This window comes from Capsicum annuum, chromosome 3 (genome assembly GCF_002878395.1).
Source record: "Capsicum annuum cultivar UCD-10X-F1 chromosome 3, UCD10Xv1.1, whole genome shotgun sequence".
Classification (NCBI taxonomy): Eukaryota; Viridiplantae; Streptophyta; class Magnoliopsida; order Solanales; family Solanaceae; genus Capsicum; species Capsicum annuum.
The window spans coordinates 9,179,996-9,207,632 of record NC_061113.1 but is presented as its reverse complement, the minus strand read 5'-3'; the positions used below and the strand labels follow the sequence as shown (position 1 = coordinate 9,207,632).

Genomic DNA, 27,637 nt, shown 5'->3' with positions numbered 1-27,637 from the left:
TCCTATCACAATTATCAACAAAAACAACTTTATAAATTTTCATCATTGAAATTCAAGCAAAAACAATTCACAACAATCTAGCAACCCAAGTTTAGCCAAATATTAAACATAAGCAACCAATAAGTTCACTACTTCCATAAGTTTTTACCTATTAATAATAAATTTTAGCCCTAATTAACATATACCAATTGAAATCTCCTAGATTTCTACTCAAAATTACTAAGATACCAATTGGAATTAACTACATTTCAATTAAGCTATGTTAAGATACCAATTAGAATCATCTAGATACCAACTGGATCTAATCCAATAGTCAAAGATTAGGACGGCACGATAGAGAGAAAGAAAGGAAAACGAATTCTACATGCCTCATAACCTTCCAAAGATTGGGTGTGGGGTCCTACACACCAATCTACGAAACTCTATTTGACATTGTTCTTGCACTTGTGAGACCGGTAAACCTAACGTGCGGATACCAACTTACCATCCGCTCATCCCCGAATGGACATTCAGTGGAGAAAAGCACGAGGTTGGAATTAGAGAGACATCACTAATAGAGTTGCTTATACTACACCCTATTCACTCACTCGATATCCTTATTGGCCAAAATTTAAAGAGTTTATTACAAGGATAAAGCTTCAATTTTTAGTATAAACTCACTTTATCTTAAATTTAAGGAGTTTATTCAAAATTCACTCAAAAATAAGTTGAAATCGAGTTAGAAATCATCAAAATATCAATTTTTTATTTTATCAGAAAAATTCAAAATTACAAGTTCAAAAACCTTGATTTGAAGATAAAATCCCAAAATAAATGATGGATAATGAACAAATTTAAGTTTACAAGCTCACATAAATCTTGGAAAATGGGCTTGAAACCACCCAAAATCGAGCTCAATTCTTGAAAATGGTGAAAAATGTATTTGAGGGTGAAATTAAGCTATTTAAACTATTCTGTGAATAGTAGTCCATGATTGCGACCACTCTTCATGTTCACAAACAAGACCGATCGTGAACCATCGTGAATGTGGCTGACTGATTGCATTTTTTATGCTTTAGCTCACATCCAAACCCGACTTATCCCTTCATGTTTGCAGTCCCACCATCATAATTGTGATTGGACAAAAAATTCTTTCTTCACAAATGTGACAGAAGGATTGAAAACACGAAGCAGACCTGATGGTCGCACCAGCAGTGAACTTAGGCCAAAAAAGTCTCAATTGGACCCTCAAGATTTTATCAGGATCCTACATAAATAAATCAATAATGCTTATAGGTTAATTTCGGCATTTTGGAATCATTAAAACCATCAGAATTACCAACATAGGTCATTTTCAACAATTTAGGAAAAGGACCTCATTTAGACAATTTTAATCAACTTCTCGACTAAACGCTCGAAATCACACTAAAAGCCTCGGGACCCAAACATATATGCTACTAATATAAATTCAATATTCTAGAGCTGATGGAACTGACAAAATTTTTATACAATACTCAAATCTCCAAATATTGATCAAATCAACAACCCGACTCAAAAGCCCCCCAAAGTTACAAACTCATAGAAAATCCAACCAAACATTTCGAAAACCGCGTCTCCCACTCCACAACTAACAATTATAATTAAGAAAAACTGTGAAAAGAAGAAAAATAGTCAAAACATAGAAAAATCCAGAACTAACTACGAGGGTGGTTACACTTGTAGCCTATGATTATGAATTGATTATGTTTCTGACACTTTGAATCTATCTGCTGCATATGCTTTCATATTTCTCTCCTACTTATACATTTCATATATCATGAAAATTGTGGGCTTTGTGGAAAAAGATTTGAAAGAATGAATTTTTGAAAGAAATGACTCAGAAGAAAATGAAATATATTTTACCATTCAACCCGATGCAGAATTTCTGGTGTAGACACATGATATTATACTTATTCAGTTTGATGTAGGATTTCGGACATAGTTACATACTTATTTGATTAATTTTATGATGAAAGATTTCAGATAGGTATATGAGTTTTCGCGAATCTCCCATGGTTCCTGCCCTGAAACACTAAATGCTCGAAAGTTGGTTACTGGTGATCATTCATATTTACATTGCATAGCATCTCATCATACTCTTGGACTGTTATTTTTATTGAGATGAATCGTATTTTTTTATGATATCAGTACTGCTAAGACTTTTCTACTTGCAAGTTTATTTTAGTATAATCTTTATGGCTTTATTCAAATCTAATTTTACATTATATTGAAAAGATGGCAGTCAAACTTTATAATGTGATCTTTTTTGCGGAAAATTTCCAAAAGTAGCAACTATAGAGCCTTAATTATAACTTTTGTAACAACAGTTTCAAAATTATGAAAAATAGCAATATATATTTTGCATTTGAGTAAAATGTTGCTATATAAATACATATACAAATATAGAATTTGTTCCTAATTTAACTCTAATCAGTTAGAGTTAAATAAGGGAAGAAATTGTTCCTTACTTTATGGTACATTTAATTATACAGATTTCTCAATTCATGGTCTTTTTTTAATTTTATATATTCCTTTTTCTTATATGACTCTTTTTTAACATCTGTTATTATTTTACAGTTATTTTTTGCAAAATTCAAAATCATTTTCCATGATCAGCAATCCAAAATAAATTCAAAAAATCAGATTGAAGTTGAAGAGCTTCTAGATTTCAAAAAAAAAAAAAAACTACAATTACAAGTATTGAAAAATGAATTTGATTTGTGTATTTGAATTTCATCAAATTTTGTGCTTAATGTTTGATTAGCATCTAAATTTCAAAAAGAAAAAAAAAATAAAAAAATCAAAACTGCGATTGTATATGAATTTCATCAAATTTAGCAGCCATTGCTTTCTGTGAATCCATAAACGAACTAAAATTTGAGTTCGTATATGAACTCAAATTGTTTTCTGTGAATCCATACACTATAATTCAAAATTTGAGTTCGTATATGAATTTCATAAAATTTAGCAATCATTATTTTCTACAAATCCATATGCAAACTCCAATTTCAGTTCATATATGAACTCAAATTGTTTTCTGTGTATCCATACAGTATAATTCAAATTTTGAGTTCATATATGAATTTCAGCAAATTTAGCAGCCATTGTTTTCTGTGAAATACTTTTTTTCAATTTATCCGTACAAATTTGAATGTTATTCGTATTTGTTAAAAAAATAATTTTAATTGATATGCGTTTAGCAGTTTCATTTTTTTTTTCAAATTTATTTATATATTCATAATTTTTTCTGATTGTGTTTGACATGAACTTAATGATAACTTATGAGTTTACCGCAATCAGATTATTTGAGTTTAATTATATGTTATTGATGCATTTGTTTGGTTAATAAAAATCATTATATTTTATTTTGACAGTTGTATATTATTATTTATTTTGCAAATTTGACAGAATGAAATAGTATGTATTTGATAATTTCACTGTTATACAAAAAATTACATTTCACTGTTATATATTTTCAGCAATATGTATATATATATATATAGTAGGTATATGTGTTCAACTACCATGTCCTTCAACGTGTATAAAATATATGTGTGTTTGAACTACCATACATGAAAAGAACACATAATATAATATGTATTAGCAATCATGATTTACTCTATAAATGTATAACATCAACATGTTAACTAGATTTTTATATGTGAAACAATTGTAATGTGACATATACATTTTTTTACTATATTAAATGAGAGTGTTTGTCTACCATTCAGATTATTCATTTATATATATTTATTTACATATGCAGGACATATATTTCTTTTGGCATATGGTGTATGTTTGATTCAGAAAATGATGAATTTTGAACTTGATTCTTTGAGAATCTGAAGGAGGCATACAATGAAAGAAAACACATGTGTGTTGTTTCTGATAGTAATAAAAGCATCATAAAAGTTGTTGGTGATGTTTACAAAGATGTACCGAATTATGCATGTATGTGGCATCTATGAAAAATCGTGAAAAAAATTATAGAAAGTCACTTGATGCATTATCGAAGATGTATTTGAAGTCATATGTTTCATGTATTTGAATTTTTTTACTCTTAAAATTGTTGCATTTATTTACTGAACTTGCAAGTTATTTTAGTTCATTATGAATAAATGAATGTAACTTATCCTAATTAAATATATTGATACAGATATATATATATGTATTTTTAGTTTTATTATGTATAGTCCTATGTAAACTACATATGCAAACATTAATATCTGAAAAATAACATATGGAGACCTAAACAATACATATAGACATATGTAAGAATTCAAGGATAACTGAAAATACATATGCATATCTATGAATACATATTCAGTCATATAAATTCATACGCAGAACTAGAAAATACATATGAATAACTAAAAAAATACATATGCATAACTGCATATGTCTAACAGAAATATAAAACTAATCAAAAAACATAAAACTAACCTCAAAACATTCAATGTAAGTTGATTCAAATCAAAATTTGTACATCTATATATGTACAACAAATGTGATATTCAACATAAAATGAAAATTAAAAATATTATTTTAAATTTATTCAACGTCATTATATTTGTAATCAATAAATGTACCAACAGAACCAATAAAAAAATATAATAACTTGGAATATACATGTATAAATCTAAAAATACATATATGTATTTTTAATTTTATATATGGATAGTTCTACGTAAACTACATATGCAAACATTAAAAATCTAAAAAAAATACATATAAAGAACTATAAAATACACATGCACATCTTTAAAAAACCTAAGCTTAATTGAAAATACATATGCATATAAATACATATGCAGAAATATAAAATACATATGCATCCTTATAAATACATATGCATAACTGGAAAAATACATATGCATAATTGCATGTGTCTTACAGAAACATAAAACTAACAACGAAATATTCAATTTAAGCTGATTCAACATCAATAATCAAAATATAACTGTCAAGTTCTACAAAACTTTCAACATGAAAGTAATACGCGAAACTTAAGAACTATTAAAATACGTATTTGTTCATCTAAAGTTAACTATTGTCAAAAATAAAATATTAAAAAGTAAACATCAAATTTCAAGAACTTCAATGTCTTCTGTTATCCCAATTTCTCTAGGAGACCTCATTGGTGCTTCATCATCACTTTGTTCCTCATCTTTTTCTTTTCTCGAACCATAATTCCACAAAAGTGAAGCATAGCTTGTGTGAATATGGTCTGAATCAAAGACAACATAAGGAACACCTTCATCATAAGTAAGAATCTCAACATATGTGACCATATACAATCCATAGTCTCTGCAAATACATTTAGCAATAAAAATCTGTTAAAAATGAATATATACCATTATACATGTAATATGTATATTCAGTACTTACAAACTGCCACTTGATTGTTGAGGCAAATCACTTGTAAAACAAACATCAGATAGATTCAACTTATCTTTATCTTTGTAATATGGATGATTGTTAATATCAATACACTCTTTTCATAGAAATTACAGACATAAAGGTATAACATCTACTAACTTTTCAATTTCTGCAAGCACAACAGCATCATGACCTGCAGAGGACAATGAATCATATATGTATTTTCAAATACATTAAAAAATACAATTATATATCTAAAAAGTGCCACATATGTATTTTCTACGTACCAAATAATAAAACTATATATACATAAAACTATCATATATATTTTGTGAATACATCACTGGTCCATATCTAAGTTATCAAACATCAAAATACAAACATTGTCATCATCTCATGAATAACAAATACAACTAAGCAAAAAATACAAATATTAGCAATAACAAAAAAATATATATCTAACCGGTAACAAATACATTTTATATATTTCAACCAAATCAAATACATATGTATTTTATTTATACATAACTGGTACAAAAATCATGCTTATCAAGAATAAAGAAGTACATATCATAGTCAAAATCTAATGAATAACAAATACAACTTAACATCAAATGCAAATCTTAGCAGTAAATAAAATAAAAACATATCTAAATTGTAGCATGTATATACTTTACATGTCAAAATAGTGCCACTTATGTATTTACAGAATACATATTATACTTATATTACAACATATACATATGTATTTTATGAATACATGAATGGTCCAAATTTAAGTAACCAGAATATAATACAACTGAACATCAAATACAAACCTTATCGGTGATAAATACAAATATCTTACACATATCTTAAATACAAATATATATCAAAAATATGCAAAATACATAACATATACAATTCTTATCAGTAACAAACCTTTGTACAAAATATATATGTATATAATACATATATGAACATGTTGTCCAGAAACTATAAAATTTTACAAATAGCATCATACCTCCTTCATTTTCTCTTCTTCGGATTCATAATCAGATGAAACGATACTTGCAATTTTACTAGATTCACCTTTTTCATCTGACTTTCTCTTTTTAATCGATTTTTTAATTTTTGTGGGTTTTGGGATGAAGATTTTCTCAAATCTTTTCATTTTATTTTTTTTCACAATATTTTTCGGATTGTTACGGTGCTTCAATCTCACTTCTTTACTGTTAACACCTTCCTTAGGTTGAATATTAGTAGAACACAAGTTAAATCTTCATCTTGTGTTAACCCAAGACTAAACGATGGTAGTTCATCATAAACTAAATTCATCGATTGAATACCTCTAACCGAACTACTATGATTTGCATGTTGTGCCATTATACCAAAACTTTAAAAATTTCAACACACACACAAAAAAAAACTAATAGACCAAATCGCAGAAGAAGAATAAAAAATTTGAAAGAAAATTTCGACAGTAAAATACATAAAAGACTTTTATATAGAAAATATAGTATGCATTAACTGTAAAATAAAATTACCTTAATTGATGGATGCAATGTTTATCAAGATCTTGAGAGATAAAAATAGTATTGAAAAAAAAATAGAAGGTTGGAAGAAACTGAAATTGGTAAAGTAGCGTGACAATAAGGGTAAGGTAAAAAAAGGTGTTCAAGTCACGCTCTTTTTCCTAAAAAAGGTAAAATATTGCTAAAGGGTATGGACTGCGTACATTTTATCCTCCCCAGACCCCACTGTGTGAGAATACACTAGGTTTGTTGTTGAATATCTTAAGGTTACTTGGTTATGTAATTTTTTCAAAGTCGGGTGACATATTAAGAATTATAGTATTTACAATTTAAATGTAATCAAATAAGAAATATTACAGTATAAATGACTGCTTGTAGTTATCACACTTTTCAAAAAGTTATCTACTAAAGGAAAAGGGTAAAATAGCTCGGTGGACCTTCGTACTTGTCATCTAAACCCCTGAACTTAATAAAACTTAACATTTTAAATTTTATTTCGGTGTGTGTAACACAATTGCTGTCACGCCAGCTTCCACATTATTTTTAAATGTTGCATTAAATTTTACGTCATTTTAAAAATGGCACATAAGAAATTAAATACTAAATAAATTTAAATTGATAAAGCAAATTAAAACAAATTAAAAAGTGAATTGAAAATGAAGATTTTAAATTTAAAATAAAAAAAAATTCACTACTCCCTGGTTCTTTGTCTGTGGGGATATGGGTAAATGACTGTGTATATGATGATTGAGAGGAGCTCCTCTCTCCAGTGTATGCGAGAGATATGTGTGTGTATATATTGTGAGTGTCTACTGTGATCAATCCCGTCGAATCTCAAAATTAGTGAAACCTGGTTGTGTCGCATTATTTCAGCGAGTTTGACGGACTGTGGTTTTCGGTTTCAGAGTTTTCCGATGAGTGTCGCCGGAGAAGGTCAATTTAGGATTGTTGGACTGGAACTGTGGCGATTTCCGGTGGATTTGTAGCCGAAATATACAACTGGGGTCGAGTTTAACGGTTTAAGGTTGTTAATGGAGTTTTGGGTTGGATTTTTGGTGGGATGGAGCAGACAGCGTGATTTTTTGTGTCTTCCTTTACTCTCCCTCCATTTTTTTTGCGTCTTCTTTGATTTTTCCCCTTTTTCGCTCAATTTGTATGTGTGAATTTGTGAATCCGGTGTGTGTGTGGATTGTTGTGCTTGTATATCAGCTTATGTGTGTGTATGGCGTGGTTGTATGTGTCCTGTTTAGTCTGTGAGTGTGTGTATTTGTTCTTATTCAATGGGAACAACTTGGGGCTGCAATGGGAGATCCCCTGCAATGGTGCTATGTGTATGGGGGGAGGGGGGCTACACTGGTGCTGGGGGGGGGGGGGGGGGGGGGGTCTTTTTAAATTTTTTTTAATGGTTTAATGTAATAACACCAAAAAATGACCCTCACTCGCGACATGCGCGTGTAGTCACACACTTTATCCAACTCATCCAATTTTGTGTCACATAAGCTTGGTCAACGGCCAGAGGGGTTTGAAATATTGTGTTTTAATGAGTTCAGGGGTTTAGATAACAAAAGTCTAAGTATAGACATTCAAATAACAAATTCAAACAAGTATAAGGGTCCACCAAGCTATTTTGCCAAAAGAAAAAATAATGATTAAGATTGTATGGTCATTAATCCCTACCAAAACTATTTAATTATTTATTATGGAAGCATTACCAAAACTAGTCTAATATTTATGGTCAAAGTATTGCCAAAAAAGTTTATTGCCAAAATGAAATACATTTATTTACTTGGTATAGTCTAATTTCATTATCAGATTGCATTCCAATTTGTCTTGCATTCAGTCAAAATATTTGGTTATAAATAGGGTTACTTTAAAGTCTATCAATCAACCACATACAAATATATTAAAAAGAACACATATATTACAAATTATGAATTTCACAAAGGTTTTAACATTGTTATTTTTCCTTATTATGATTTTTGTAGCAAATAGTAATGCCGAAACTAGTGTAGAATGTGCAGAAAAATGTGCTGCCGGATGTCTCTTCGATCCTGGTTGTACATCACGTTGTCTTGATAAGATTTGCCATCCTCGTCCTCCTTCTTCTAGAGCATTAATCAATTGTAAGCTTGCTTGTTCAGTGAAACGTTGCTCCAAATTTAAACATGGTATATATACTTCCTTTCTTATCTTTCATATGAAAATAAGTTAATTTGTTATTCCTATCTATGTTTGTCATGATAAGTCAAATTTATGACTAAATTTAACATTTTTTTCTTATTAGATAAGGAGCTAATGAGAAGCTGCTGGAATGAATGTTCAGCAAAACATTGCTCTTAGTTAGAGAGGCGTGTACTTATGCTGATTGTTTAGCAATAGCAAATTAGAAAATAAACTTGACGGATCAAATATAATCAAGATTTACGTTATTAATGAAGTTCTATTTTTGAATATTTCAATCTTTTGATCTGCAACTTCTTTTACCTTCTCCTTGTTATTTCCTAATAAATAGAAATTAAGGATTCATTTTTTGATGAGATTTTTTTTGTTTGGAATTTTCTTATGCTTTGTTTAAAAATAAGTATATAGTTACAGGTTGGAATTTGAAAATATTTTTAAATGCCTTCATTTAAGTTATATTGCATGTTTTAATCATATTTTATGTTTTTAAAGAAAAATATTACAGTCAAACAATTAAGTATTATTCGCAAAAATAATAATCAAGCGCAACTCGGTCTTCAACTCCAACTTCAAAAATTCAAAATAAAGTAAAAAAATATTTGTAACGGTATACAATAGCTTGTATATGATCTAATCTATAAAATTATGTAAATATTTATTTTGAGATATACTCTTTTAGAGCAGATTTGATTGTATGTTTTAGTAAATCAACCAATTTGAGTGATTTTACAATTTCTTAAAAATTGGAGAATATAAATCATATTTAAAAGATATACATTCAATTTTAAGTATCTTTTGCAAAAAGTATGGTCAAACACAAATCAACTCTAATTTTAATTTTTTAAAATAAAGTGAATAATAATTTATTTCAATGTGAAACACGTACTAAGTATGTAAATTCTATTTAAAATAGAGATGCAGAGACGAAGAACAAGAGATACATTTACTCAATGAATCAATATTCACAATATCAACTCCTTTTATAGTCTAGGCTTGAATTACCTGTCCAAATTAAATAAGGATACGATAATTGCTTTCTTGTCCCAAATAGGACTATTTTTACTTCATTACGCATGAGGATCCCGAATACCCAGCTTGCAAGTAGATGTTCATATTGCAATCTTTTCAATGTTTTTGGGAAAACATCATCCAATTATTCATTCATGGGAACATAACTCGGTGATATACAATCGACTAACAACTCCTAATAATCCATTTCAATGTGTTCGGTTAGTTCACGAGACACCAATTTCGTGCAATAGATAACGCCACTAGACTGTCACAATGCACATGAACGAAATACTTATGGTATATGTCCAAACTATTAAGATATCTTTCATATATTTTAATTCACAAATGGTTATAACCATTGTTTGTATTATGCTTCTACAAAAGAGAAAAAGAAGCTAGTAAAAATAGTATATGTATGTGAGTTTTCACAAAATAAAATTGGTTCTTCTTGTTGCCAGGTCAAATTGTGTGCAGCGTCATATGATGATGTTTGTCTTAAGTTTATTAAGCCAGTTAGACTTATAAGCATTTTGTGGTTTATACATACATTTTATGAACATTCAAATATTTATAGTTAAGTGCTTATTTGATAAACTATAATAACCCTCATGGTGATTTCCAGAATTATTTGTGTTTTAATTATTTTATCCCTCTCAATAGGTTTTATAGTACTTGTGAGTTGTGGGAGTGGGTGGCACTGTTTTCGAGGCGTTTGGTTGAGTTTTAAGTGAATTTTTTATTTTGGAAGACTTTTGAGTCAGCATTTCGAGATCCATTCATTGTTTGAGAATTTTGTTAGTTGCATCAATTTTGAAATGTCGATTTTACGTTAGTAACATAATTGGTTTGAGTCTTGAGGCTTCCGGTGTAATTTTGAGCATTTTGACGGGATGTTGGTAAGTTATGGCCAATGATTGACTTTGGTCAATATTTTGAAAACAAACTTTGTTGGTTAATCTGATGATTCCATTCGGTCTGAAATACATTTTATGTTCAATGTGGACTATTGGTTCATCTCCATAGGGCTTTAGATGAGTTTCGAGTGTTAAAATTATGTCTTTGGAATTACAGACTTTGTTGGTGTTGGTGTAAGCCTGATAGCGCTATTGGGGATAGTATTGAAGATGAATCTTTGTTGCAGCACTGTTAGCGCTGGTCCAACGTTGTTGGCGCGGGCCTAACGCTAATGGCGTTACCCCTGCCTAGCGTGATAGCACTAACCGGGTATAACAACTTTAAGTCAAAATTTTCTTCCTCGCTTTCTCATTTCTTTCACCACTATTGGACCTCTAAAGCTCTATTTTGGGTGATTTCTAGTGTATTTTCTGCGCTTGGAGAGAGGGTTGAGCTCTCAAACCTAAGATTTATGTCTGCCCCCCCCCACACACACATTTTCCTCATATTTTGGGCTAATTCGAGTTTAAGAATTTAATATTTAAGATTAAAAGTTACTCCATTTTCAATCAAACATCAAATTCAAGTTCCTTAACCTATAAGTATGATTTCTATGCTATCTTTGTACAAACCCCAACGATTATTTCATGATTTCGCCTTCAAATCTTGATTTTTAACTTGAAAACTTGAAATTTTCTCAATAAAGTTAAAATTTGATAAATTAATTATTTCAAAGTTGAATTGAAGGTGACATGTTTATTAAAGATACTTGTCTCAAAGTAGTTGGCAGTTTAAATGATCAAGAGGGCATTATATATTTTTTGAACTTTACCCTTATAATTAATTGTTCTAAAATTAAGAGACACGTAAATAAATGAAGATTAAATAATTAGTACTAATAAGTAATAAGGTATATATATTAGTTAAATCACACTCTTAATTAATTTTGTAAAAAAAATTTTATTCAAAGATTATAAAATTGGAAGAACATCATTACTATCTTCTTGATTATCTAGCTAAAACATCACTTATTTAAGAATAAAGGAAATAGTATCCTTCGAATTGTTTTGTTTTTAGCTTTTTACTGATTAATTTTCAATTAAAGAATTTTGTATTAACATTCATTTATATTGAATCTTTACATCAAATAAGAAAAAATATATTTGTGTTTTGCTAAAAAATAAGTATTTTGCAATTTGGATATATCAATAAGGAAACTTATAATTGTGTATAACTAAGAAATAAAAACACAAAAAAATATTCATATAATAATATTCTTAATATGAATATAATTGTTACGGTCCAGATTTCGAAGTCATAATGGCACCTAGCTTAATTCATCCTTAGTAGGTAAGTCCCTCTCTGAAAGAGAACAAGAACAAAAAGGATATATACAATAAAACAAAACACAAGACTTTTAACATGAAGTTGAACTAATGCGATAACAAAATGAAAATCTGAATAACACAACTTCAAAACCCCAAAGATCTAGCGTCGTGAGTAAAGAGCTCTCTAAAAACCAACATATGTACAGATACATAACATTTGTATCTTAGATAAAGTAAAGACATAAGAAACTAGATGAAGCCGAGTACATACTCTGGACAGGGAGCTCTCCCCGACTTCGAGATCTCAAAGTTGCACAAAAAATCACGGTTCGTCTATAGAACTCGAACTAGGATATGCACCAAAAGGGTGCAAAAGTAGGAGTGAGTACGGTCCACTTGTACTCAGTAGACACCATTGGTCGATCAAGCTAAGTAGAAAACTAAACAAGTAACATACACTACGAATAATGTGTCTCGTACAGCTCCCAACAATATAATAATACAATCTTAATAATAGCATAAGAAATATCAACACCACATAAATAAAGAAGTCCAATTCACAATATCATTCATATAAAAGATATGAAAGTAGTGCAACACAATAATATGGTATGTATGCAATGTTCAAATATTTACCTCGTATACACCCTCTGAGCCTCAACTTTCGGAAGAGGATCCACGTAGGGTTTGCTACCCATATACTAATCACAACCTCATCAATTGAACTTGTCGGCACTTATCTTGGGTAAGATGTTTTATAAAATAGTATATTTTCTTTTGCAAAGAAAATTCAAGTTCCATTGTAATATTAGTTCCATAAAAGTGATTGATGAATAAGTATGCATGATAAAGGCAAGGTCAACAACATACAATAATCAACTCAGCAATGGTATGAAAGAACTCAAATCACACAAATCTCGATAAGTCATGATATAAGTCCTCTTATGAAAATACAATAGTAAAGAAACGTGTAAGAAATCAATGATATCAATTCAAACCCTTGCACGGACATTACACAATACTAAAGAACCATTAGTGCTCAAACAAGACCGATATCAGCCCCTACACTGGCATATCAATGATAATTATCTTCTAAGTCAATAATAAAGATCACATAAGCAACCATATGGGCAACATGATAGAAATAATGATTTCAAAAATATGAAAATAAGTATAAAGTACTCAACTCATAGCATACTTTATATGAATAGTTATCTATCCAGTTCGATCTGAAGAAAGTTAAGTCATAATTCACCTCAAAAGTCAAAAACACGAACATGAATACTTATACACAAAGTTTTCCCCTTCTGAATGGATTTAGAACGCTCCCAATCTGTTGAAAATAATTTCTATACGTACTTAGGAGTTTATTGATACCTATATTAATATACTTTGATTTTGGATCCAAAATCACTTCAAAATGTGATCCTGAAAATGAAAGAGCAAAATAAAATTTTAATAAAGGATCATATTGTCCATACTCTAAGTTTAAGGGTATCAAATTTGAAATTCCATCAAAAATAGAGTTTAAATTGTGATAGAAATCATCGAAATATCATTTTTACTTTATCAGGTAAAATTTAATTTTCAAATTTAAAATTCAAGTGTTGAAGATATTTTTGCAACATAATTAATGGATAGTGGGTAAAAATGAGTTAAGAAGCTTACCCAAATCAAAATTGATAAAAAAAATTTCTTAAATCTAAAAATTGTACTCCCCAAGCTTGAAAATGATGAAAATGAAGTCAAATTGTGAAAATAGATTCATATATTATTCTGATGAATAGTGCCTCGTGATCGCCGCACCCACCACACAATCGCGAGGGTCAATGTCAGCCCTAAATAGTTTGATCATCGCAATTGTGGAAAAGAGACACGCGAGCATGATGCTTAACCCGACCCAGACCTCGCGATCATGATGAACATCTCCCCCACCCAACGTGACCGCGTCCCCTTTGCCACGCGACCGTGGTGGGTAATTGACTGATGCACCATAAATTGGGCACCAACAGTCTGTCCAAGTCTCAAAATATTTTGAACGAATCCTCGAGATTTATTTCGGACTCGATCAATAGAATCATAGATTTTACCAAAGGAGATCGTTATCAGCAAGTTTCACCCCAAGAATTTTTTTAGGCCAAAATAATTAATTTCTCGTCTAAACACACAAATCTCATAATATAGTCTTGAAACTCGAACCAACCATGCTACTAATCCAAAATTGACATTCTCGATTTATTGGAACTAACATATATAATTACCATCTAATGCTCGGATCTTGAAATGTATATGTTAACCTAAGTCAACTATATTACTTTGAAGGTTACTCAAAACCTCAAACTAATATGAATCACTATCAAATACTTCAAAGACTGTGTCTACCATCCCACAACTCATAAATAATAGAGTAAATACATAATTACACCACTGATCTTGTCCGAAATTTTCAAAAAGACACCTAAAATTTAACTTCGACCTATTACCCCACGAATCTTCTTTTTTCGTTGCAAATACATCATTTTGACCCTCTACGTGTATACACGCGCCACAAGCGCGTGAAAAGGTAAAAAATGACTTTTTTGACTAATTAGAAGCTACCACATGTAAATAATTTAATATATAATTATATTTTTTAAAAATTAATATTTATTTATTTTTTAAAATCATTTCATAACCCCCCACCCCCGCAACCCCACCCATCCACCATTGTCTTCTTCCCCAACTTCTTTTTCATCACCATAACTCAACAACAACATCAATTACAACAACAACAACATTAATTAAAGCAACAACAACAACATCACCATAACAAGAAAATCTGATGTACAACCTTCATTTAATGGAGCTTTAAGCTCCATTTTAATGGAGAGAACTGGACGAAAATGGGGGAGGGAGCTGTTGGACGGGGTGGGGGTGGGGAGGTGGGGTGGGGTCATAAATAAAAATGGAGCTTTACTTAAAGCTCCATTAAAATGAAAATTGTACATGAGCTTTAAGCTCCATTTTAATGGAGGAAACTGGACGCGGGGGGTGGGGGGGAGCTGTTGACCTGGACGCGTGGGGGGAGCGGGGAAGCTGTTGGAGGCGGGGGGGGGGGGGGGGGGGGGGGGGGGGGGAAGAGGGGGGGTGATAAATTAAATAAAAAGGAAAAAAAATATTAAATAAATAAATAAAATTTGAAATTAAAAATATTTGACACGTGGCAGCACCTGATTGGTGCGTGCATCTACTCTCTTTATTGTGACTGAGATTCAGCGAAAAATAATGTATTTGCAACGAAATAAAGAAAATCACGGGGTAATAGATTAAAATTAAAGTTTAGATATCTTTTTGCAAAACTCAGACAAGATCGATGGTGTAATTATATATTTACTCTAAATAATATAAACCAACAAGGAAGAATATGACAAAATAATCAAAATACATAAAAAGTAAAACAATCATCATGAGAATTATCACAATAATGAAAAATTTTAGCATGTATGAGATATGACAACTCATACATATACGAGGCAGTCTCTTATTGACACATGGACTCTAATGAGACTCATTTACAAGCAAAGAGAATCATGCCTTTTAGTTGTCAATACCTTTGTCTTGCTTGCCTTTTTACTTGCTCCTCTATCTTCTTTTTTTTTTTCAATTTTCGTTCAAAATATTTTATTTTCTTATGTTGTTGTATGACTTTTAAAGAATTTTTATAGAAAGTGTTTATGTATCATTTTTGTGACATAATTTAGAATATTTTTGGATTCAAAAGTTTAATATTGGAGAATAATTTCTGAAAATTTTTGTTTGTTGACCTAATTAGATGAAGGTTTTTTCGCGTGTAGTACAATTTTAATCGATTTTCTTTGTATCAATAGATGAACTTTAAGTAGAATTCTTCATATTTTGATTTGCATGAATTTTCAGTTAAAATCAAAATCAAATTAATTTAGTTAATTTTTAATTATTTAAAGCAAACTAAAATAAATATAATACACATTTATTGGTTTGATTATTGTTTTGGTTTGTTTTGTAGTTTTTAATAATGCTATTTATCTCTTTTTCATTTGCCATTAAAAAATAAATTTCATTAGTTGTTGCTAATTTGTAATTATGGACTATCTTTTTTTATTATGATTATTGTAATTTTCTTGAATTATAAATACTGTCTTAAATCGATAAACTTTAGTTAGGTTAATTGAGTTCATAAAAAATATAAAAATATTCAGATAAAAATCTCATAATTTTTCTTCACATAAATTGATTTTGATTCATGTCTCTCTTTTAAAAAGGTATTTAAGCCTAAACCTATCAGTCTGTTTGAATAAATTTAACAGTAATAAAATTTTGATGAAAAATTATACAAAATATTTTGAAATTATTTATAAAAACTGATACATTTTTTATTTCATACAAATAATTATAATATCATCCAATTCAAACATTATCAATTTAAAAAAATTAAGTCAAACAAAACTATCAATTTATTTAATTAATATAATTTTTATTCAGTTTAATTTTCAATCAAATATCAAGGGAATTAAAAACTTAATTATGAAATTATTTTAATAAATAAATAATTATAGTTTCTATGTATTATAGAATTAATTTAAAGTTGATGAAAAAAAAAGAAAGAAAAGATGAAAGAAGTCAGGGGAGAAGAAGAAAAGGTCGAAACTTTGAGTTAGGCACTTTTTGTGCATAAAAGAGGAAAATATAAAATTTTGGATTAAAAATATTAAGATAAGAAAAATAATAAAATTTGAAAAAAGAAGAAATGGAAAAGGTGAATAAAACCAACATGGGTTGTGGTGCAGCGGATAGGATTGTTCCACCCTTAATCAGAGGCCGAGGGTTCGACCCTGGGCATGGAGAAAACTTTGTTGGGAGCACTACCTCCCGAATGAGGTCCTACCCTGTGCGAATCTGAATTAATTGGGCTCTAATATGGGTATTGAACAGCGAATGAGAAACCAAAAAAAGAAAAGGTGAATAAAAAAGAAAAGTTGAAAAGGAATAGCGAGAAAGAAACGACTTAAGCTTTTTTTTTTTTTTATGTAAGTGGGATCCACAAATCCATGTGGCAATACATGAATGGAGTCTTATGTATGTCACATACAGGGGTGGACATGATATGGTATGATACGGTATTTGAAATTTTGGTATAATAATTTTGGTATTCGGTTTTTAAAAATATTATACCATTATCATATCATATTAATTCGGTATGGTTCGGTATTTTGACGTTTGATTTCGGTATTTTGTGGTATGATAATTGGTAACCATAGTTTGTTTAACTTTGACAATATATACTCGTATACTAGAGTATTATTATTTCGACTTTTCAAAAGCATGTCTTAATTGTATCATAAAAATGCATTACACATGAGAAATATTGAAAAAGAAGTACAAACAATTCCTTTTATTAGTCAATTACACTAAAAAGATATTTCAATCAAGATAGAGTAGCGAAAGTTTTAAAGTCTAAACATTTTTATACTAATACTACGTATTTTTTTTTTTTGATATATATATATACTTCGGTATGGTATTCGGTATTTCATTTGTAAATACCGTATACCATATCATATATCAAAAAAATTTAAAATGTATACCATATATCATACCAAATACCATAATATCAAAAATCATAACATCAAAAATTTTGATTCGGTATGATAATTCGGTATATACCATACCATGCCAATCCCTAGTCACATAAAGTGTGTCAAACAAAATAAATTTTTTTACATATTAAGAACAAACCACTTGACACTATTGGAAAAAATATAGAATATTTACAGTTTGAACATTACCAAATAAATGTAATTACAGTTTTGTGTTACTAAAGAATTAAAATATTTACCTCAAATGTAATCAAATAAGAAAATTATAGGTGTACGTTTCTAAGAAATTACAGCACAAATTATTTATGTAATATTATTTCTTATATGATCACTACAAATTTTATCATATAATGAATAATATTATATAACAAAAGCATTATTTTATTCAATATTAGATAACAGTAATAGTGATGATTTAATTTCTATAAACCAAATCAAAAATTCTTGACGGGGCTAATTAAGAAATAGAATTGGGAAATGAATAATCAATTTGCAATCAAGAGATATATTTGAAATTAAAAAAAATATTAGGACCAAAATGAAGCTTTTCCAGAAGTTATCTATTAAGAAAAATTGATTAGTGATTAAAATTTTATGGTCAGTAATCATTACTAAAAATTTATAGCCAAAGTGAACTATATTTACTTGTCTTATGGTCAGTATCATTACCAAAAATTTAAAGCCAAAATGGACTATGTTTATTTACTTGGTTTATGGTCAGTAATCATTACCAAAAAATTATAGCCAAAGACCAAAGTGAATTATATTTATTTACTTGAGTATAATTTAATCTCATTATCAGATTGCCTTCCAATTTGTCTTACATTCAATCAAAATCTTTGGCTATAAATAGGGTTAATTTAGTGTTTATCAATCACCCACATACATACAAAAATATAAAAAAAAAAAAAAAAATACATATATTACAAATTATGGATTTCACAAAAGTTTTAACATTGTCATTTTTCTTTTTTGTGATTTTTGTAGCAAATGGTAATGCTAGTGCTACAAATGATATATCTTGTGCTGAAAATTGTGCTTTTGCATGTGACTTTGATCCTGCTTGTGCATCACATTGCATTGATCAGAATTGTCCTCCTCCTCCATCTTCTAAAGTGTTGATCAATCGTAAGCTTGGTCAATCAAGCGTTGCTTCAAATTTAAACAAGGTATATATACTTTTTATCATTATCTTTTTATATTCAATAGTTTTTTACATAAGTTCAAGTCTAGAGGTGTCAGATGAGCCGGTTAAAATGAATTGAGTGGATCAAAATGGACAAAGTTGATAAATCGATGAATTATTAGATCGCCTAAAAGTTACTTGTGCTGACATGAGTTGGACTAATATGAGCTGAAAAATATATCACAACCCAACTCACCAAATTCTTGCTAAACTTTGATCTCTTTATTTGTTTTTTATGCTAATTTGTTATTCTTATCTATATTTGTCTCGATAAATCAAACTTATGACAATTTAATATAATTTTTTCTTACTAGATAAGGAGCTAATGAGCAGCTGCTGGAATGGATGCGCAACAAAGCATTGCACCTAGTTAGAAAAGCATGTACTGTTATGCTACTTGTTTAGCAATAGCAAATTAGAAAATAAACTTGATGAATCAAATGTAATCAAGATTTATGTTATTAATAAAGTACAATTTTTGAATTCGCCATCTCTTTATTTGCAACCTCGTTTACCATATGATAATGACTGTTGAAACATAATATTTCATTTGATTTAATTTGGTGTCTAGTTTTAACCAAACACAAAATTTAAGAAAGTAGAGAAATATTTAAATTTTGTAGTCTTAAATTAAAGATGTATAAAATGTACCAGATATGCCCTTTTGTCTTATCGTTTTAAATATGTCATTTTAAAAATTAATATTAAAGAGTTGGCAAAAGACGAAAGAGATATTCTTTTTCGACAACCTAAAAAAAAAACTAAGAAAAAAGGATTGAAACGAAAGAATTCAAAACTCCAGGAACAATTTATGGAGTTCAAACATATAAATGATTCATGAAATTCTAACAGATAAATGTTCAAACGTCAGTAAAAGTTTCTTGAAGATTTTTTCCTATTTAAACTAGGGATATTTCTTAGCAAAAAAATTATTTTCCGCTTTAATAAGTGAATAAATACCAAATAACTTTAAAATACTGATTAAAAATTAATTAACAACCCAAAAAATAGTTATTCCTTGAGTTTGTGGTTAGTGTGTCATTCTTTAATTGGTTGTTCAAAAAATAAAATAATTTTTTTTTCTTATTAGTATTATTTTTTAGATAGCTAAATCAGTTTTATCGACTTTTTTTGCGTTAAATTTCTATATATAATAACTTCAACGATACGTTTTGTCACATGCACTTTATAATTAATTACACTTTGTAAAACTATTTTCAAAATTTGCAGAATGAGTAATTTTAAGTTAACTATAGATATATTCTTGATAATTACTCATTCTGCAAAACTTGAAAAAACAATTCTGCAGGTGACCAATTGTCGACAAGTAAACACGTAATTAATTTAGTAAATTGCAATTCAGTTGATTTAATTAAAAAGTAATGTACTATCATTGATCTTTTATCCCCTTTTTATGGACTCATGTGCATCATTGAATTAATTTGACAACGTAATTATTCTAAAATTCATAAATCATGAACTCAAAATTTTATCTATATATAAGTTATCTTATATGCGTATTAAATTTGTCACATGTATGGGTGGAACCACCTCAGGCGAAGGGTAGTCATGTTTACACCTTTCGATAAAAAATTTATGTGTGTACAGAGGTTAAATTTTGCATACCCTTAATATAATTGAGAAGAAAATTTGCACAATTTTCATTAAATTTTTGGCTCCGCCAATGAATACGTGTCTGCTTGTCGAGGAGTCACACGTTACACGGTTACAGTTTAATTATTTTTTGACTTTTCATAACATGTTAAAGCTAAGTCAAGTACTATGAAAGATATTAATATTAGCTTATTCCACTTTTTTGTGTACATAGTGAATTTGCATACAAGGTGGGTTTATTTAATTTATATTTTAAGTGTTATATATAGGCAATATAGCCTATGATGTACTATGAAGTTATTGTATCAAAGTTGTTCAAGAAACAATATTCGAAGGTACTTAAGAGGGTTAATAACAAACCAAGAGGTATTTTGATTAATTGATATTTCATTATTATGCTATGTATCGATATATGAAATACTAAAGATTACACGTCAACTGAGTATGTGATCATGATCAATATTTATGAAGAACGTCAATTTTTTTCATGTCAATTTTTTTCATGTTAAATTCTTCATGTGTTATTGACCACTAGATGTTGTTGGATTGTACGACCATTTCATCTAAAAGGTTTTCTTTAATTGTAGTCGGACCAATTTACCTGCACCTCAATCAATTCGTCCATCATTTGCTATCTACTACCATTATATTAGTAAAACTTTGCCATAGCTTAGGCATATTGGAAAGGCATATTGAAAAGGTTCACCCAAGTTCTCTTTTTCCCTTAACTGTTTAACTTTGGCCACCTCGAGGTATCAAGTAACTCTTTCTGCCAAGCTTAAAACAAATAGGAAGAAATCACCTCTCTGCTAGAATTGAACCTGAGTCTACATGGAGCTCAACCCACGTCATTGACCACTAGGCCACACCTTGGGGCACAACAAGTTCCATTCGTAATATAATGAAAGTTAATATTGACATCTTTGAAGAGAAGGCAAAACTCTTTAAATTCACATTAATTCAACAACACCAAATCCAGTGTATTTCCACAAAGTGGGGTCTAGGGAGGGTAAAATGTACGCAGTCCATACCGCTACCTCCAAAGAAGTAAAGAAACTATTTCCGATAGACCCCGGCTCAAGATAAATTCACATTAATTCACCAAAGTAAAACCTCGTTTCAGATATTGCATACAAGAAAATGGCAAGTCAAGAATATTCTCAACAACTCGAGCTCTAGACATGATAGTCTTCATGACCATATCCCTACTAGATTTCCCTAAACCTCTACACACAACAAGTGATGTATTACAAACCCAAGGCACAGAAACTACATAAGCCAGACCATTATAGGAACTCTTATTACTCCCCAACAGAACTTCTTTATATGATCTGCACACTTTCGAAATATACTTCCCCATTGGCAAAAGGTGAGAACCAGGCGGATTGAAATCAGCATCCCTGAAGTCTACATCTGAGTGAAGGTTTACGACAATGGTTCCATGCTCAGGGTGAAGTTGGTCAGCGAGAGCATTGAGGAATGGAGAATCTGTATCCCATAGCGCGTGAGGAAAGATGTCTTCCCCGTCATATGCATCGATGAAAACAAGATCGTAAAGATTCTTGTTCTCGAGGAGGAACTTCTCAGCATCTGACTTGTGTAATTGAATCCTCTCATGAATGCCTTTCCATAGAACTTCTTCAATAGGATCAGGAGTTGAGTATGCACGACTACCATTTGGGGTCATAATTGAGTACGATGGGAACCCCATTGCTTGGACTGAGGCTGAGATTACCACAGGGTCGATTTCAGCTATGTGCACTTCAGCACCTGATACATCGCAGCAGTTATTTCCAAATAGATAGCTGGGCAAATATTAGTAAGCCAAAACAAGACGAACCTAGTTAAGGAACAAGTGCCTGCAAAGTTTCAATAACAATTGACAGAAACCGAAGTCCTATGGAGTAAGCATGAGAATAGGATTTCAAAAGCAGAGAAAAAGTTTAAATAACTTTCAATAAAAACTGAATCCAACGAAGTAAACATGAGAATGGGATTAAAAAGCAGAGAACATCATAGTTTCTCTTCAAGGTAATCTGATATTTATATCTATTCTAGAATAATACAAGCTTTCCGAGGTGTCCATTTTACAAGCATATTTTGAAAAGTCTGGAGACCACTACGGACTTTGTAATGTTTGGATAACAGGGTTCTACTATTAGGAACAAACAGTGTGTCCTTTATCATGTACCCCCATCCATGTGAACCAAACAAAAACTACTGCGAAGAATTTTCTGTATGACACAGAGACCAAACCCTTCATGATTTCCTCCATATAATCCAAACAAAGCCTTCAGAAACAAACCACAAACACTATTCAGGTTAAAAGACACTATTGTATTATTTATTCTACAACTTGCATCCTGTACATCTTCTATGCAAATAAATTCCTTCATAATTTGAAAAAATTCAGTCAGTATTATATTAGAGTCGGCTCACAGTACCAACTATAACAGAAGAAACATAAAATCTTGAGTTTCCTGTATCATCTCTGGCTGCATCATGTTCATGTCAGATTATATGCCCCAATACTTTCCTTCAAGATGAGATTTTATGCCAAGAGGAGAACAAAAATGTGCATTTAATATTATATCAAGTGACAAGAAGGATTTGTATGATGCTTTTGCATTCAAACATTATGAAATGACACACCACCACCAAAAGAATGCTCAAATTCAGACTTAAAAGAGAGAAGAGGTAGGATAAACAGCATTGAGACCGAACCTTGGATTTTACTCGCCAAAAACAACGGAATGCTTCCTCCACCATGCCCAATGCATAAAATTTTCATTGGTTTTCTCCCATAAACTGCACTTTCAAGATCAAATTTGCAAGATGCTATTGTAGCCAAGCCAGCTGAGACCATGCTTTTCACATCTGTAGAGAGATGATATGAAAAAGATGCAGCATTAAAAATGTGAAAGAATGGTCATCATTGAGGAGAACTGAGGGATCTGAAATGAAAAAAGTGTCTCATACTCTTTACCATCTTAGTTTTATTTTCAATATCAGCAGCTCAACAGCAGAAGTTTATAGTAGCGAAATACACATGCTTATTTGCTCCTCCAATCCATTTGCCCACAGTGCCCACCTCTTCCTGTTTATGCCCATTATTTATATTCATTCTATTTTTTACTTACGAATGGATAATCTAATCACTCTGGCAAAACACAATTCGTCGAGTTTAGTTCAAAGTGCACCTTCCTTTTTTTTCAGGTAGCTTTTCTTACACCTATTTAGCTAGTCAGAATTGGTCACAGCCGAAATTCATCGAAGTAATGAAAAAAATAAAGAAGAGAAAGAAAGGGAAGTCTTTTCTCTCTTTCAATCCAGGTAAGAGAGCAAAGAAACCACTGAAAAATGAGAGTTAGATAAACAAGTGTCCGTACGAACTATTCTGGAAACTATTTCCAGAAAATTATCTGTACAAATCTTAGGCAGGAATTCATTAAAAGCTAATGTCATGCAACAAGTGCCAAATGCAGAAAATTCAGCACAGAAAGCAGTCAATCTTCTGTTAGTGTCAAGAACTTAAATACTGTCTAGGCACCATGTACTCTAATGTTTAGAAACATCTTTTAAAACCACCTATACTGATTTCTGTATGATATTGCCATATCGTTTTCCCACCGAAATCACATGTTTTAAGAGAAATGCTTTAAAAATTGAGCATCAATTCTTACATTAGAGCTAAGACCTGAGAAAACAAAAGCAAATTTGGCATGATGTACATTTTCGAGGTTCAGTGCCCAATATGCACGACAAGAATCGTCAATATTGTTTGGAAGTATTTTCTTTTCCTAATTTGTGGCACCTGAAATGGGACCATTGTGTAATATTATACAATGGTATTCAATTGAAAACCAAAGTTCGAGTTGAAAGACGAAAGAAGCTTCTTTAATGTTGAAACCTAAAGTCTTCTAGCTGATGAAGATACTATAGAGATCAAGAAACACAGAGAAACTGAAAGATTATTACTTTGGTTATATAATTCAGCGAAAACTAAGTGACTCAATAGTTAGTAAACTCGATATTAATATTTCTTTCACCTCCAAAATGTTTAACCATAAGAGAGTGACCTCTATCCTCGAATGACAAGTCAGTCAGCTAAAACACAAGTAAACAATAGCACTACATGAAGGTTTCTTACTTTCATCTTTCTCAGTGCTATGACAAACAAAAGTTGCACATGAACAGAAAAAACATGAAAAGGAATTGGTGCAGGAAAGGGAAAAAGTAGAGAATCTTGTATATTCCCCCTTAATGAAAAATTCTTCACGCCCTTTTTCATAGTAAAGCAGCAAAATCAATTCTCGATAACACAGACCGACCAACTCAAAAACCAAATGCAAAACTAGAACAAAATTTAATTATTTAGGGGGATCAGCCAGTTAATGAAAAGAACAAGGCAACATAGTACAATTCATCCCAATTTTTTTAATTAAAGCATGCCTTATCTGTCTCTCCGTGTAGGAAATAAAGACACCAAAATCTTACTACCACAAACAGAGGAAAGGCATGCGCATCCGTGAAAATGTTCTACATGTGAGCCCTGAATAGTTGATGTGCAAATCATGGACTAATATTTAAAGCCATTATATTTGGGGAAAGCTAAATGTACAGGTAATGAACTACTCATAGAGAATCATATACTCTATTTACATGATTATACGATTGCATAGGAATTGCAAAACAGATAATAATACTGTGATACTTACATGGAACAGCGAGACACTCTGCTTGCTGCATCAAGAATATAAAACCAGGATGTGAATCCCTGTAAGCAGCCATTATTTTAACTGTGCTTTGACGAGTTTCGTCATTAAAGTGAAGATTACGCCATTGGTAACCAAGAATCCTGAAATTTCCTTCGTGCTCACGCGGTGGATATATTTTTTCATACCTCTTCTGAAGCCAATTCTCTGTTCTTGCCCAATAACAATTTTCCTGTCAAAAGAAATCATTTTTCTTATTTACACTAATGACTCTTAACAGAAAAAAATACATTTTTAGCGGAAATATGACATCCAGTAACAAAAACAACAACAACATCTCAATGGCAAACTAGTTCAGATCATCTATATGAATCCTCGATATCACCCATTTCCCTCCATGTTGACTCGATCCATTCACATAATTTGCATTTTCAGAGAATTCAGGAGCTTATTTTCTAATATGGATAAACACATTACTTTCAGCTTCTGAATAATTTGGCCGATCCTCTACCCTTCTGCACTTGCAACACATCCACATCGTACTACTTTTACCATTGAGCCAACGTTTAGGGACTATAAATTAGGAGTTCTCAAAAGATATAAAGGAGCGTGCTCAGCAATTTGTCTTACATTTTAACAACTACATACCAAGTATAATCCCACAAAGTGGATACAGGAGAGGTAGAGTATATGCAAACCTTACCCCTACACCTCATAGGTAGAGAGGTTTCCGATAGACCCTCGACTCAAAGAAAAAAACAACACGCAGTAATTGTCTTTCATTTGAAGTTCTTGAAAACTATACTCCCTCCGTTCACTTTCACATGTCACATTTCGCTTGGAGTCAAACTACATAAACTTTGACCAACTCATCATATTAATACGAGAATCATCACTTAGCTTGTCCTATTTTGAACTCGACACTAAGTTTAAGAAGTAAATAATACTTCTGTACCTTGTGGTATCAAATGTATCAAAATGCCCGTTAATCTTGTGTTATTAAACATGCCATGTAAAAAGTTAGAATCGAAGAGTTACTAAAAAGGAAATATTCATTCATTTTTAAATGGATTAAAAAGGAAAGCGGACAAACAAATTGAAATCGAGGGAGTAGTGTTCTTTCATATTCCGTCCATCCATCCATCTTTACTTGTCCACTATACTAAAAATAGATGCCCAATAATACTTGTTCAATTTAAAAAATCAATGAAAATTCACCTATTTTACCCTTAGCATTAAATATAATTCACTATATAATGCATTTTCCAAAGCATTAAATCCATTATATTCAGAGAGTAATATAGTAAAATTACCCACTATTAAAGGACGGAATAAGTACAACTTTCAAGTATTTAAATTTTAAATTTAAATATCAAGTTAATCTAACTGAATTTAGCTTCAAAAATTAGTCAAATGAGAACATGCATTTTAAGACAAATTAGGAGTTGTCGAAAAATAACAAGAGAGTAAAGGGAGAGAGAAGACTGAACTGGTCTAGAAGAAGGACAAGCTACGACAGAAACGACGCCGTTTCCGTCATCGGAAATTGAACGGAAAACTGTGTCGCCGGCGGAGGTAGGGGCCCACCATTCGGATGAATAAAACCAGTCACCTTCATCTTCTATCCTTTGTGGAATTGCCGTTGATAATAAACGCCTTAGTTGCTGCCATCCCAAATTCCGTTTCCTTATATTTAACATTTTTGGAAAAACACCTCTAAAACTCCCCTCTCTAACCAAGTTTCGGGTCGTTATATACCCGAAAAAAATGTTCCGTTCAATTTATTTGCTTGATTTTGGTTCGCCATAGAATTAATATTTAAGATAATAATGAATACTTTTAATTCCTTTGTGCAAAAATGAATTGAGAATGTACACAAGTTTTTTATTAATTAAAAGGGACGAGTAATTTATAATATTAGCGAATCAAGTCATTCAAAAAAATGTACACAATTCCTTGCTCGATAATAACATTAGTTGGCTAAAAAACTTGTTGAGACAACTGTTGTTATAGTGGGCGAAAGTGAAAAAATTATCATTTTTACTTTATGTTTATAATTTGAAGGACTATTTATTTATCACTTTTAATTACATATCCTAAGTTTTGGGTCATTATGTACCCAAAAAGTATGTTCAAGTACAATTCATTATTTTCAATTTCAATTTATTTATTTACTTTTGAT

General features: G+C 30.6%; 1 protein-coding gene and 1 long non-coding RNA gene across 2 annotated transcripts; one reads left to right on the top strand and one right to left on the bottom strand.

Annotated features, from left to right (window-relative positions):
• Positions 1 to 8,813: 8,813 nt before the first annotated feature.
• LOC124896987 lies at positions 8,814 to 9,370 on the top strand. The gene is made up of 2 exons (XR_007053363.1): positions 8,814 to 9,079; positions 9,196 to 9,370. It is a non-coding gene; the product is annotated as an uncharacterized LOC124896987 (long non-coding RNA).
• Positions 9,371 to 21,817: 12,447 nt separating this feature from the next.
• LOC107864251 lies at positions 21,818 to 27,413 on the bottom strand. Its single transcript, XM_016710587.2, has 4 exons — positions 26,946 to 27,413; positions 25,459 to 25,687; positions 23,465 to 23,617; positions 21,818 to 22,510 (listed from the first exon to the last, which is right to left on the bottom strand). Exons 1-4 carry the CDS (start codon positions 27,153 to 27,155, stop codon positions 21,834 to 21,836), a joined length of 1,269 nt encoding a protein of 422 aa, XP_016566073.2. The 5' UTR covers positions 27,156 to 27,413; the 3' UTR covers positions 21,818 to 21,833.
• Between the last annotated feature and the right edge of the window lie 224 nt (positions 27,414 to 27,637).

Excerpts from the sequence above, each read along its gene's own strand:
- LOC107864251 (XM_016710587.2), bottom strand. The coding sequence starts at position 27,155 with ATGTTAAATATAAGGAAACGGAATTTGGGATGGCAGCAACTAAGGCGT. Across the intron at positions 25,688-26,945 it reads CTTGTCCTTCTTCTAGACCA|GAAAATTGTTATTGGGCAAG; the intron begins GTTCAGTCTTCT and ends TTCTTTTGACAG. Across the intron at positions 23,618-25,458 it reads AGAGTGTCTCGCTGTTCCAT|ATGTGAAAAGCATGGTCTCA; the intron begins GTAAGTATCACA and ends ATCTCTCTACAG.